General features: G+C 38.6%; 1 protein-coding gene across 1 annotated transcript in view; it reads left to right on the plus strand.

Annotated features, from left to right (window-relative positions):
- The first annotated feature begins 943 nt into the window (after positions 1–943).
- Positions 944–13,587, plus strand: part of LOC121950051 (contactin-4) — a 58,373-nt gene continuing 45,729 nt past the window's right edge. The window contains 4 exon segments of the mRNA XM_042495970.1: positions 944–1,004; positions 7,117–7,240; positions 7,555–7,730; positions 11,146–11,241. Coding sequence (XP_042351904.1) covers positions 944–1,004; positions 7,117–7,240; positions 7,555–7,730; positions 11,146–11,241 — 457 coding nt within the window.

Consider the following 13,587-nt stretch of genomic DNA (forward strand, 5'->3'; position numbering starts at 1 on the left):
TTGTTAAAGTTAACTTGTTAGCAAATAGTAGCTTATGTACACAACTTTCAGACATGGAGCATATTAGTACTCATGTTTTTGGCCACCTGATGCATGTAAATCCCACATCCATGCTTCTTAGAGCTAAGGGGAAAGGCAGAGTCAGGTGATGGTTCTCTGGGGGTTCAAATAATGATTATAGAAGCTTTTAACAGTAGGCTCAGAGGTAATATCCATATACCCCGACAGCACCAAAGTAACATAAACTGCACTATGTTACTTGTAATGTTATTTGACAAGGTTTGCTAAATTATAAAAGCTTCTTTTTGTAGTTCTAAATCAGCAGCAATAGTTCTTGGCATCATGATTCACGGTAGATGTTTCTGTCTGTTCGTGTTTTGAAGCGGTTTGAATGATTTGCCCAGGATCGTTTTTTCTGCAATAGTACAGTTTGTCTGCATTCATTAGTATTCCCTGTGATATATACCACACATTGATACATCGCACATTTTGCTTGAGTAAATATGTTGAACTAACAGTATTTAGAAAGCTTAGCATTACCTTTGGCAGGCTGCTCTACTCATCTGTTGCTGCTGCTGTGAGCATCTTTTTCTCTCCTTTTTTTTTTTTAATGCTTGACTTCTCCTGAGAGATAGTGTAGCAGCGGTATGTATACACTAAATATCAGCTCCCCGGTATCTGCTGTGAGCTGGCCCTTCGGCACGGGATCTTGGCTCAGCTTATTTGGTTGAATGAATTATTAATGGCTCACCGATTTTCCACAAGTTCCAGCATGTTTTCTATTTTTTTTTCCAGAATGCTTGTTGTAGACTGCATCTTCTCATCTCCACAGCACTCATTTGCCCTCCTTTTCTTCCAGAGCCAAAAGGAGGAGCGTCTGCCCAGGAAATATTCTTCACTTTCTGGACTGGATGGGAAGGAGGAGAATCTTTGACCTTGGAAAATGAAAATGTTGTTGCCATGGGAACTGTTAATCCTTCTGTCACTCAAAGAGTGCCTGGCTGGTGAGACGCAAACTCAAGCCGCCTTTCATGACACACCTGATATGCATACAGTGCATCTCACACAGGGAGGGTTTGCCTCTTTCTCAGGCACATATCATTTCATTTGAAAGCAGTCTCAGAAGGGTTCATTATTTTAGTAGCTTTTCTTTTCAGGTAAATATGCTACGGTTTTATGCCTCTGCGCAGGCGACAGCTGTGGCCAGAGGCACTATGTTTCTGGTTGTCCATTCGTACATCTGTCCGTCCAGCCCATTCTTGTGAACATGATATCTCAAGAAGGCCTTGAGCGAAATGCTTCAAATTTTGCGCAAACCTCCACATGAACTCAACAATGAGGCTAGATAGATTTTGGTGAAGGTCGGTGACTTTGTCTGTCTCATTCTTGAAAAAGTAATATTTCAAGAACATGTTTAGGGAGTCTTTTCAAATTTGGCAAAAACATCCACCTGGACTCAACAATGAAGTCAATAGATTTTGGTAGTCAAAGGTCAAGGTCACTGTGACCTTTTTTTATAACTAATTTATGTAAAAGCGATATCTCAAGAACACCTTGAGAGAATTTCTTCAAATTTGGCATGAATGTACGAGTGAATTCAAGGATGATCTGATTGAATTTTGGTGGTCAAAGGTCAAGCTCATTGTGACCCTACAATTTTCTCATTCTCCTGAAGGCATTTTCTCTTGAACACCTTAAGGACATTTTCTCAAATTTGGCATAGACCTTCACTTGGATGGGGTCACTGTGACCTTGCATCCATCTAATGCTTTTTAACGTGACATTTCAAGATGGCCTTAAAGGTGAGTTTCCTAAAATTTAGTACAAATGTCCACTTGGATTTGAGGACGAATTTGCCAATCAAAGGTCAAGGTCACTGTGACCTAACAAAATGCGTTTTTGAACTTTAAAAATTGATAATTATGATTAAATTTCACACAAATGTCTGACAGGATAAATTGATGACAGTTTATATCCAAAGGTTAACTTCACTGTGACATCATTATGTTCTGCAAAAACTTTACTGTCATTATTCAACATCATTAATCAAAGGCGGACAGAGAGACATTGATCAGATACTGAATTGATGACACTAATCTTGGGCGTAGTGTTTAAAACTATGGTTATTGTATGGATTGTCTGTGCTGCCAGGGGAAGCTGTGTTTGAAGCATCCATGTTTTCATAGACATGGATGGAAACTATAAGCTCAACTTGATTGATTAGCAAAAGTGTACAACTGTGTGCAATAATTCTAGTTTTTGTTTATTTGTTTTTTGTTTTTTAATGTGGAAAAACATGACCAAATCTGGAGATTTCACTTGGGTTTTAAAGAACTTAATGGAGCAATGCAGAGCAAATAACCTCAGAGGCAGACATTTTAATTTAGTGATGAAGTTTTGTTTTTTTAACAAGATGAAGTCACAGGGTAAAGTGAATCTGCCTTGTGTCATTCTAAAGATTTACTGTTACATTTACATCTTTATCTCATATTTAACCGCAGCCAGAGTTTGAACGCTAAATGTGACTCCATGTTAGATTTACATTCGAAGAGAGACCAAACGAGAATTCACTCTCTGGTCTTTTTACACCTCCCTGTTTTACTATGCAATTTCCTAGCTTTATGTCCAACTGCTGGCTCTTACGTGAAATGTGGTAAGCACTATAAAAATCCACACTAACTCTTTTCTTAACGCTAATTTATTCTGCACGCCATTCTCAGCAACTTAGATCCACTGTGTGCGGAGGCGCTCCTCTCTGCTGAGACAAAGCAGAGCAACATTATCCTTCAGTTCCTTAATACCTGTGTGAGCTACAGCTGAGGAGCTAAAATCTCTCCAAGAGCTCTCACTTTATGTGTGGATACGGTAACCTGTGCAACAGAGAGAACCAAGTGAGATTTAATGTCGACAGTCCCATTAGACAGATATACTGTATACTGAACTTAAGCCAACCATTTACAAGTAATCAAACAAATGCATTTAAATATATACAGCATATGGAGTGGGACCTGTTTTATTGTTATTCATGCTTTCTTTTCCATTGATTTAGCATCAGATCTCAAGTCAGCAGTTTCATTTTATCTTTGCAGCCTGCAAACACAAGAGAAAAGAATGAAGGGTTATGCAAATAGCAGTGCATCCCGTACTGTACATACATACCGGCTACTGAGCTCGCATTTGCATGCATTCCCATGAAAACTAATTAGGTACAATATTGTGTGTGTGTATGTTTGTGCGTGTGTGTGTGTGTTTGTTTTCGTGTGCTGGTGGTCAGTCCAGTTTGGTGTGTTTACAGGGGAGGCCTGTTTTCAAGCATAACACATAAACCCCCCGATCATTTCCCAGGTGAAATAGCCCGGCTATTAAAGGTTCATTAATTTGTTTAATTTAAAGGACATCGCAAGCGGGGTGAAAATGAAGCACCTCTCTCAGAGGCCGGGGAAACAAGGCCCTTACCTGAAGCAAAGACTCCCTCTCTCATTAGGATGATGATGGTGATGATAAGGGAGGGAGCACTCTGTGTCCTAGTCAAGGTTAGAGACAAAAGGAAAAAAGGGGATGATTTTTCAACAGTGGCGTGTAGCTCGGCGTATCACGCACAGTGTCAGGGGAAAGGGAGGCTGGACACCAGTGTGTGAGCGTGCGTCCATTGAAGAAATGTTAGATTTCATGGGAGTAATTAGTGCAACATCGGTTAATTACTCCTGTGTATTGATCGTTTGGCTGGAACTAACCAAAACAACAAGCTCGACTAAACAGACACACATACACAAACAACATGCATACAGACAACAGCTTTGCAGGCTCTCGAATAATTAAATAATATCCAGAGAAAAGCAATACTCTGATGCTGAAACTCTCATCGTAACATCTTAACCAAGTTATCCTGCATGCATTTAGATTATAATTCATTAATGCAGAACTCAATTAGCCAGGTGGGTTACTTGTCAATCTTTCTAATTACGTTTGACGTGCAATATAGCTTAGATCAGTGTCTGTTTGGATTCTCCACACAGTGAACCAGATGCAGAAAGAATGCCTTTATTGTCACTGCACACTGTACAATGAATTTTGCTGTGCAGCGCTGACATGGTACATTATCATTCCTCATATGCACTCACACTAACACCCACTCAAATATGCACACCTGCCATACAGATAAATATCAGTAATAACAGAGAAAGATAAAATAGCAGTAATAAAAAGAAGTGGCATATAAGAAGCTAGTATTTGTACAATGTGCCAAATGCTATTCCACCAGCACTGTATGAAAATATTACTACACGTTATATACAGTGAGCGTGAGTTTAAATAAAGAGTAGTGGATTTAGTGCACAGTGAAACACCTTTAAATATAGTTATCACTACGAGTAACAGAGCCTGTTTAAAGTGTGCTGTGAAGCGATTATTAGCTGAAGCCCTTTTCAAACAGCAGTATTGGGAAGCATGAGGCTGTTGTAAGACTGATATTGTGTAAAGTTTGGAGATTACTGACTTTTAATTTGTCTCTTTCCAAAATCTCCAGATTAAAGTTTGTTTTTCCTGCTGCAACATAAGCCACAATCGTTAGCGTGTCTGGCTAATTAGTTTGATAATTCCACTAATAACAGCATTACCTCCACAACCAAGGAGGAAGCGTATCCCTAATAAAATTTTTTTGGTGAATAAAATCATTAGTTTTAATTAGCCAGCCAGCTACTGCTGATTAAATCTGCTAGCAACAGCTGTCATTAAAGTCTGCAGCAAGAAATCAGGAGCCAGGACCACTTTTCTTTTTCTTTAAATGCGTTTAGTCAGTGGTTTGACAGGTCAGCATTTGTTGCTCGATGTGCCACTCCAGTGTAGGTTTTGGAAGCTGAAGGATAGCATGTCAGTGTGTCTTGTTACATGTATTGTGTCTTTTCAAAACAAATTTGTGGTTTCACAGGATATGTTCGTTTTCCACTTGTTAATGCTCACAGTCTATTTTAGGTTTACTTCCTTAGGTTCAGGTAACAAAAGAACATGTTTAGGTTTAAAAGAAAACTTCATGGTTTGGCTTAAATTAAGTATGATTGTTTCTAACATAAATGTCATGTCATGTGACGTATAACGTGACATACGTCACTAGAGTAGTATACAGTACGCTACACAAAGTAGCACACTATGTTGTTATTGATAAGTTGACTTTTCACAGGGGACACTGGGTGCCAGGGTGGAAGTCTGTAGTTTGACCCACACACCTCACCTCCCACCCGTCCAATGTAGATTCTCCTACTCTTTACACTACAGAAGTTGCCCGTCAGAAAATACCATAGTCAAAGGGTACCCTGGTGCATCAGGATCTGACCCTGAACGCCACTATCAAAGTGTCCATATTTGATGATTTTAGGGTGAAATTAGGATGATTTTGATTATTAAATCAGCTTCTGTTATCATTGAAAACTAATGTTTGTGTTGTGTGAGAATATAAAGTGTAGACAAGGGTAGCAGTAATAATAAGGATAAGCTTTAAAGAACAATCAATTCATTGGCAGCCTTCAATACTGTTGTTTCTTTTATTTTTTTCATTTTTTCAGACTCAATTTGCTTCAATTTTCTGAGCACTGAGTCAGAAATACATTTGCCCAAAGTCAGTTTTTACTTGCCCCATATACAAACTGTTTTATATATTAGCAGTTATCAAATAACAACAAAGATTGAGCGAGTGTACACAAAGTCCACGATGTCAATTTGTGTACACTCACTCAGTGAGTTCTGTTAGATCCTCGTCGCACTGCAATTGGGCAATCACCTTTTCTGTAAAAGCTACAGTGGAACACTCTGCCTGCCGATGTGAGGAGCTGCAGCTCTATCAGGACTTTCAAAACCACCTTAAAAAGACTGCTCAGCTCTGTACTCACTGCCCTTGACCTTTTGTTTTTAATTTTAAAAACATTCACTTGTGATATACTATTGTGTGTAGCTTTTTATTCTGTGTTTTGTGAGTGATGTGCTTTTTTGTGTAGTTTTATGTTGTCTGTCTTGTGTCTTTGTATCACTTTATATCATGTGAATTATTTGTCTTGTGTATGTCTTTTCTTTTTCTCTTGTTCTTGTACAACTTTGTATTATCATGTCATCGTGCTGTGCACTTGTTCTGACCCGCCAAGGGACTGCAGATGCAAATTAGCTCTAAGCTATTATCTGGTGTGGTGAATCACAAAATAAAGTTAAAAAAAAAAAAAAAAAAACGTATCTGCCTTGCTCTCAAACTTATGGTAAACTGCACAACACATAGTTTTACTTTTTCCTACATCCTCTAATGCCACTCAGCTCAGCTCCTGTTTCCAGGATAATTGAAATGCATGTGCTCATAAAATTTGTCTTTACTTGCTGCCACTTTCTTGCAAGTGCCGAATTGGTGTATGTGCAACTCTCAGTCAACTCTCATCAACAGGAAGCGAGATGGCTCTCTCTTTAGCTACCTCCCAGAAAAAAAAACTGTTTATTTCTTTTATACTCCTTGCCCAATCTGGCAAATGGTAAAAAAAAAAAAAAAAACTCACTTACTGTATTGCTCCACACCTGAGTTGCTAGATTTACTTGCCTGATGTTGATGGTGGCATTTTACTTGCCCTGGGGCAATCGAGTAATCCTATGGTTGAGCCCTGATCAGTGCAACAATATATTTTTTCTCTTCCATTTCCTGTAACTGCTTTTATTCCCTTTCATTGGTAACTTGCAAATAAAGAAAAAACCTGTTAGCTCCATGTTACAGGTGAAGTCATTTTGCTGGTATTTACACTAATAAAATGACAGCTGTGCATGTAAGCAATCCTGACAGTGAATGTGGACAGAAAAATAAAAGACAACTTCATGACTCATGTGTCAAGCGCCGCTTAGAATATGCCAGCTCGGGCTTATTTTAAGTTAATTGCTCTCTCATCGCGCTGCATTATCTGCCTTGTGACATGTGCACAAGAGGGTTTATTAAATGCAGAATCCACTCAAAGAGCCATGTTGGCAGCTAATTATATGGGTGTAGGCTTTATATACAGTTTTCTGAGCACCGAGTGATTTATTCTGCATTAATTCAGTGTCACTTGCTCAGCACCATTGTACAGCTAATGTGTTTTTGTTTTTTTTTCCATGCAGAGAACACTCGGCACGGACCTGTCTTCACCCAGGAGCCCAGTGACAGTATATTCCCCCTGAGTACTGATGATAAGCAGGTGTTTATTAATTGCAAAGCAAAGGGAAACCCACCTCCACATTATAGGTAAGTGTTTTGCTGCCCTTTAACTGTCTATAAGGCAAGACTACAGTGTGTTGCATCAGCAAATATGCTCACTGAGCTGTTTACGATACCAGGCTGCGCTACTGTATCGGCTGCATTTGCATTTCAGTGTATTCATGCTTCAGAAGTGGGAGGGTAATTACATTTTTAACCATGTGTGTCCTTGTGGGATGTTTTCTGTAGTTTTTCCCAAACACTCCATGGAAGATGAAAAGGATCTTACAGTTATAGGCAGTCTTGAAAAACTGGAGCGAGAAGTGTTTGATGATGATCTTTATGTTGTAATTTATCTACAGGTGGAAAATAGATGGCAGTGAAATAAACACAGAGAGCGATCCAAGCTACAGCCTCGTGGAGGGGAACCTGTTGATCAGTAATCCTCATGTCATCAATCATGGGGGAGTGTATCAGTGCATCACCACCAATGCGTTCGGGACTGTTGTCAGCAGGGAGGCCAAAGTCCAATTCGCATGTGAGTCTCGTGCATTTTTGTATGTTCTATGCATGGTGCAACTGACATGAAATCGTTTTTCCCTCTGATTGGTTGTGATATTATGCATGACTAAATTGATTACAAATTTTTCGTAGTAGGGCTGCAACTAATGATTATTTTCATTATCAGCTGGTTAATTAATTATGTGACTGACCATCAGACTACCAATCCAAAAAAACAACAGTATTAAGTGTAATAAAATGGAAGACAAAAACCAGTGGACCTCAATAACTTTTTTTTCTTTTACCATTTATGCTTCAGGGAAGCAGAAACAGCAGAAAGCATTGAAACTGTGTCAACATTTTACAGTAACAAATGATATATATTGTTATTTTGTTCCCAGTAGTAATTATTTACTTTTAGTAGTTGCACATTTTAGTATATGCATCTATTAGCTGTAGCAAGCAAGCAAACTTTTAGCTATAAAGCATGCCAGGCGAGTATACTAACATTTATAACAACATTATTAACATGAGTTGCTGATTTGACGTCATAAATGCATAAACATGGCGGGCAAAAGTCAGTATTTGGTCAATAGTAAGAAACTTTTTCATTAATTCAGGTATAAAATATTTTGCTTTTTATATCATGTTAAGTCGAATATGGTGTTAATGTTAACTGTTGTCCAAGAAGAGTTACCTAGATTACATATAAAAATATATGAAAATGGAATCAGCAATCAGCCTCTTGTTTAAACGGTCTTAGGGTTAAATGGAAACCCGTCTTCTTTTTAGCTTCCATGTTGTTTGCACTGTGCGACTTTAAAGCACACGAACACTGCGAAGTTGGAAGTTTATAAGTTAGCCAAGTATGAGTAATAAGAGCCATAACAGTGACTATTACTGTGATAGGTCTCACTTTCTCCATGGTTATTCCATCAACTTTAGTTGAAAACTAAAGAGTTCTGGTCTAAATTCTATCTAACAGCCAAAAGCTTTTCGACTGAAAGTCACAGACGTGTAATCTTATCAAACAGGAGTCCCTGAACTAACGTTTATCAACTGAGGGGTCCTTGACATGAAAAAAGTTGAGAACCAGTGAACCATGAATGATTAATCGATTGTCCAAATATTTTCAGATTTTTTTTATTATTTTCAAACCTTTACCAGCTAATGAATTAATTGACTAATAAATGCAACTCTAACTGAGATAATGAACAGAAACTACTTTTGTAATACTAGTCATTTGTCTGTTGGTCCACCGCTTTGATCCAGAGTGAAATATTTGGATAAGCATGTATGCAGTATTTTGAGCTAACATGGGACATTAACATGCTAATGGTAGTGACAAAGTAACCATTTATTTATTTGATATTAATTACTCACCCTTTGTAATGTTGAATTTGTCAAGAAAAACAGTTTTTCCCCATATGCCTCCACAGTGAACTTAGAATAAAAAAACCCCAGAAAATTCTTCATGAGTTGACGTAAACGGGGGCCGTGTTAGACAACATCAAAACTATCAAAGCAATGTTAACGAATGCTCACAAATCGAGTGCAGCATAATTAAAGTCTCACTTCTCCACTTGTAGTCAGTACTACCCACACATGCATTTTCATGCCTTCAAAATCTTAAATATTTAACACACTTCCACATACTAGTTACACGCATGGGCAAGCGTGTGTGTTTGAACTCTTCTAATGAGGTGAGTTCAAACAAACACATGCTTGTCCAGGCACGCTGCTTGTCCAGACTGTTTACGCTGAAGTGTTTTATAGTGTAACTTTTTAGCAAAAATCGATGTGTTTTAGAAGCACTGAGCATATGACCAGATACATGAGACTTGGATTATACTGCACAAGTTGTGTGAGAGTTTGCAAACAGATATTTGTTATTTTTTTGCTGCTGTTAAATGTGGTCGTCTTTTACATGAATTCATTGAGAATTCTTCCAGCTTTTGGATTCTTCGTTCACCATGTAGGCATGTGGGAAAAACAGTTTTCTTCACAAATTGAATGTAAAACAGGGTGAGTAATGGATAAACAAATGGTCGTTTTGTGGGTGAAGTATTCTTTTCATCTGCAAATATAGTAGTATTAGCATGTTTAGATGCTAAACATTAATGTAATTTTGCTCCTATTTTGGTTATATTTTTATAGTTTTGTTTGCAGTCGTAAGATTTATTTATTTTTTTAAATCTGCAGATTTTAGCAGGCTTCATTTTCTCAGTGTCACGCCAGAAAAATGGTACTTCTCTGGGGTGCACTGAGGTTATTTCCTTGACTGTGCCAGTTTGGTCTCTTGGTGATTTGTCCACAATAATTACCTCAACCAAAAGGAGTCCTCACTAGCTGTTTGCAGTGTATTTGTGCACCGTCTTTAACCCTTTGAAACTTTAGCAAAGTGGCTGGACCTCTTTCAAAAACATGGGAAGAAGGCATTGAGCAACAAAAGAAGAAAATACCTACAAATTATCAAGAAATAAGTTAAAAAAAAAAAAAAAGAAAAAGTACAAGAGAATGACCTGAAAATTATTTTTAATGTGGAAATAAATTAATACAAAAATAAAAAAATCAAAATAAAATAAATTTGGAAATGGCCTGGAAAGGGTGATTAAAATTCTAATCATTCTGTAACATAATTTTAAATACATAATTTTGGTATTTATGAATGTAGTTTTTCCCTGGCTTTTTTATTTTTCCCTTAATATTTTTTCTCAGCCTTATCAAAAATAATTTTCTAAATTTACTAGTGTCTTCCAACATGTGGAACATTTCTTACCAAGTTACTGATTGCCTTTTTTTTCTCCAGATTTTTGAGAGAAATGGCACCTGTTTGTTGGGGTTGAAAGGTGTAAATTTACGTGAAAGCAGTGCAAAAAATATGATGTTGTTCCAGGTTTCATAGACTTAATAAAGGACAGTTTACAAAGGACATGTGATTGGGCGTGATTGTCACATGTCAAACGTGTTATTTCTATTCCCATTGTATTTCCAAGTGCGCCATTTAGGATTGAATGTCAATTGCCATGTCGGAAACAACTGTGTTATCTCTTTGTACTAGCCTGTAGCACAGATTTTTTTTTATCAGTCAAGTACTGATTGACCACTGCTGATATTTGCTTGATCCCTCCTGGGACTCGGCTGGTATTTTTTAGACTTTGGAATTGATATGTCTTCCCGCTGTTTATTCTCTCCCACCGCACAGCAGCATTTAATTAAAGGTGAAAGTAATCTCTCAAGCTTGATTGGTGAGGGGCACGTTGGTGCACCCTCCACCAGATCTCCTGCGATATTGCCAGGGGACTGTCGGGTTTGACTCGTAAGCAATGTGGACAGACAAGGAAATATTCTGCAGAATGAAATGCCCTTCACTGGATGTCACCTTTGTGTAAAGTTATTTCAGTCGTCAAACACTGAAAAGTTGTTGTTTTTTTTTATTTCTCGTTCGACAGTTCTGCAGAACTTCAGCAGGAAGACGAGGAACACGGTGTCAGTGAGAGAGGGTCAAGCTGTGGTTCTGCTCTGCGGCCCGCCACCCCATTACGGAGGTACAGCACTGTGTCCTAACTCTTCTGCATTGTCTGCTGTAGTCTCACACTCCTGCTTGCCTCAGCAGTCTTTATTGTTCCTCACTGTGCGCCTTATTATCTCCCTGTAACACTGCTGTGTCTCTTTTTGTTTTTATACCTTCCCCACCTTCTCTTTTCTTTCTTTTCGAACTCTGTGACACTGTTTTCCACCCCCTTCTCCTTATCTGTCAGATGCGGGAACTTTTTATGATCAGCCACTGCTTTACCTGCCCGGGCCCGTGTCTTCACATAGTTCATAGCGTCACACTTCTTAACCTTGAGCTCACTTTTCTCGCCCATATGATCTGTGACCATGCTGTCATCTATAAAGTCTCTAGTGCTCCACTTCCTTCAGGTTTTTTTTTTTTCTCGGTGTGGGCAGGTTATCTTTTGGGTAATAAAGTCTGCTGGTGGCTGCTGCGGCCGGGGGAGCATTTATCCCATGGCACAGCTGCGAGTCGGCTCGCGTGTCTGTGTGCTGCTGATTAGCAGACCCTCAAAGTGGTCCGCACTCCTGCAGCCATTCGGTGCCCACCAGCACAATTTCACGCCAGCGTCCCAGCCTTTTCTGAGCTCGCCGCTGCCAGCTGAATCCTACGGCCACGTGGGATTCCACACTTTAGCAATTTGCCCTCCAGCCTTCCCTCCCTCCCCCTTTAAAAGCCTCCATCTCTTTATTTTTTTTCCTCTTAAACACAGCATAGTCACACATTTGATGGGATTTGCACGACACGATAATGCTAGCTGGAGGTGCTTTAAAATTGAAAAATGGTGTTTTTTTTCCCCGTTGCCACAAGGTTTAAATAATGTCAGAGCTTCTGAAATGCTTGTTGATGCACCACTCGAGGAGCACGCTGATGCACCTCTGTAAAAGAGAAACCATCTGAAGCTTCTTTGAGCAATCAATAGGTAAGTGGTCTAAAAGGAAACGTGCTGAGAGTTAAACTCTGTCAGAGGACATGAGATTATGTGCCTGCAAGTCCTCTGTTGCTGTGAGACTGCAGCTCTTAAACAGACCCACTCTCTGATAGTCCCTAATCATGAAAGGTCTGTCAGTTTCTGCCCTGACTTTCCCCTGTAATGATTTTAATTCACTGTTTTCCCTCAAGGAAGCGAGTGGGACTTTTTAACCGTCTGCCCAGTCAAAAGGGCTGACTGCAGAATGTCATGTGTCTGATACAGGAGGGCTGCACTAACAGCCAAGTTCACAATGCGGTCCCTGCAGACATCTTTGCCCCGACCGTCTCCCCCCTGCTGTGTCTGTGTTTTACACTGCCACATTGACATTCCTATCATTCCTTTTCATTCTTTATTTTGACTTTAATCCTCCTCATTGTTGTTTGTGACAAGCGTTAGAGAAGGACTGAAATAGATGCATGCCATCAAATCTATAATATAGACTACTATAAAGGAAGAATATAGGAACTAAAAAGCTCACGTGTGATCTGCTAACATCAAATTTCACTGATTTTTACTGCGATTCAATGGGCCTCATGCAAGAAACAATATACACACATATTTTCTCATGTTTTTGTTGGTATCCACGATTTGTTCTTATTTTGTTCATGCCCATTGACTTATGGGTTTTCTTGTTTTGACTCTTCTCTTAGGTAAGAAAAAAATAAAAAAAAGGTAGCGAGCACCTGTACCAAGATAAGGGAAAAATATCTTGTTTTCACAGACCACAAATTGTTGCCCAGCGCAAGGAAAAATTTAATGATTTAATCAAATTAACATTATCTTTTAGAAGTAAATGGATTATAAATGTCAGGGTAGAAGAAATACAACTATACTTTGTGCATTGATCCCAGTTATTTTAATTTTAGTTGCTGACCAGAGTTGGAATGTAAGTAAGCACATTTACACTTTCAACCTCTACTCCACTAAATTTCAGAGGTAAATGTTACACTTTATACTGAACTACTGCTATTAGACAAATGCTTTACAAATTGCACACAAACAATATGAAAATATACAAGTGCAGCTGAAGCAATCGGTTGATTAAATAGAAAATTTGCTGGCAACTATTTTTTATAATTCTGTAAATCATTTTTCATGCTAAAAAAAAACATCCCATGGTTCCAGCTCGTCATTTATTCTGTATGTATGAGGACCTGCTGCTCTTCCTTTTAATTTGATTGAGTTTCCCTGTCTTTCACATTTATTTTTATTTCAATCAACAATAAACTTGTGTCATTTTCACTACTGCACTTCTTCTTGTAACACCCTTTTTTGGTGTCATCTCTTCAGTCTTGGCCATGTGCCAGAGTGTTTGCACACATCACAACACCTGTCTTTATATAGTAGTGTTAAGGGTGTGTTACC

Source organism: Plectropomus leopardus, chromosome 2, assembly GCF_008729295.1.
Source record: "Plectropomus leopardus isolate mb chromosome 2, YSFRI_Pleo_2.0, whole genome shotgun sequence".
Taxonomy (NCBI): domain Eukaryota; kingdom Metazoa; phylum Chordata; class Actinopteri; order Perciformes; family Serranidae; genus Plectropomus; species Plectropomus leopardus.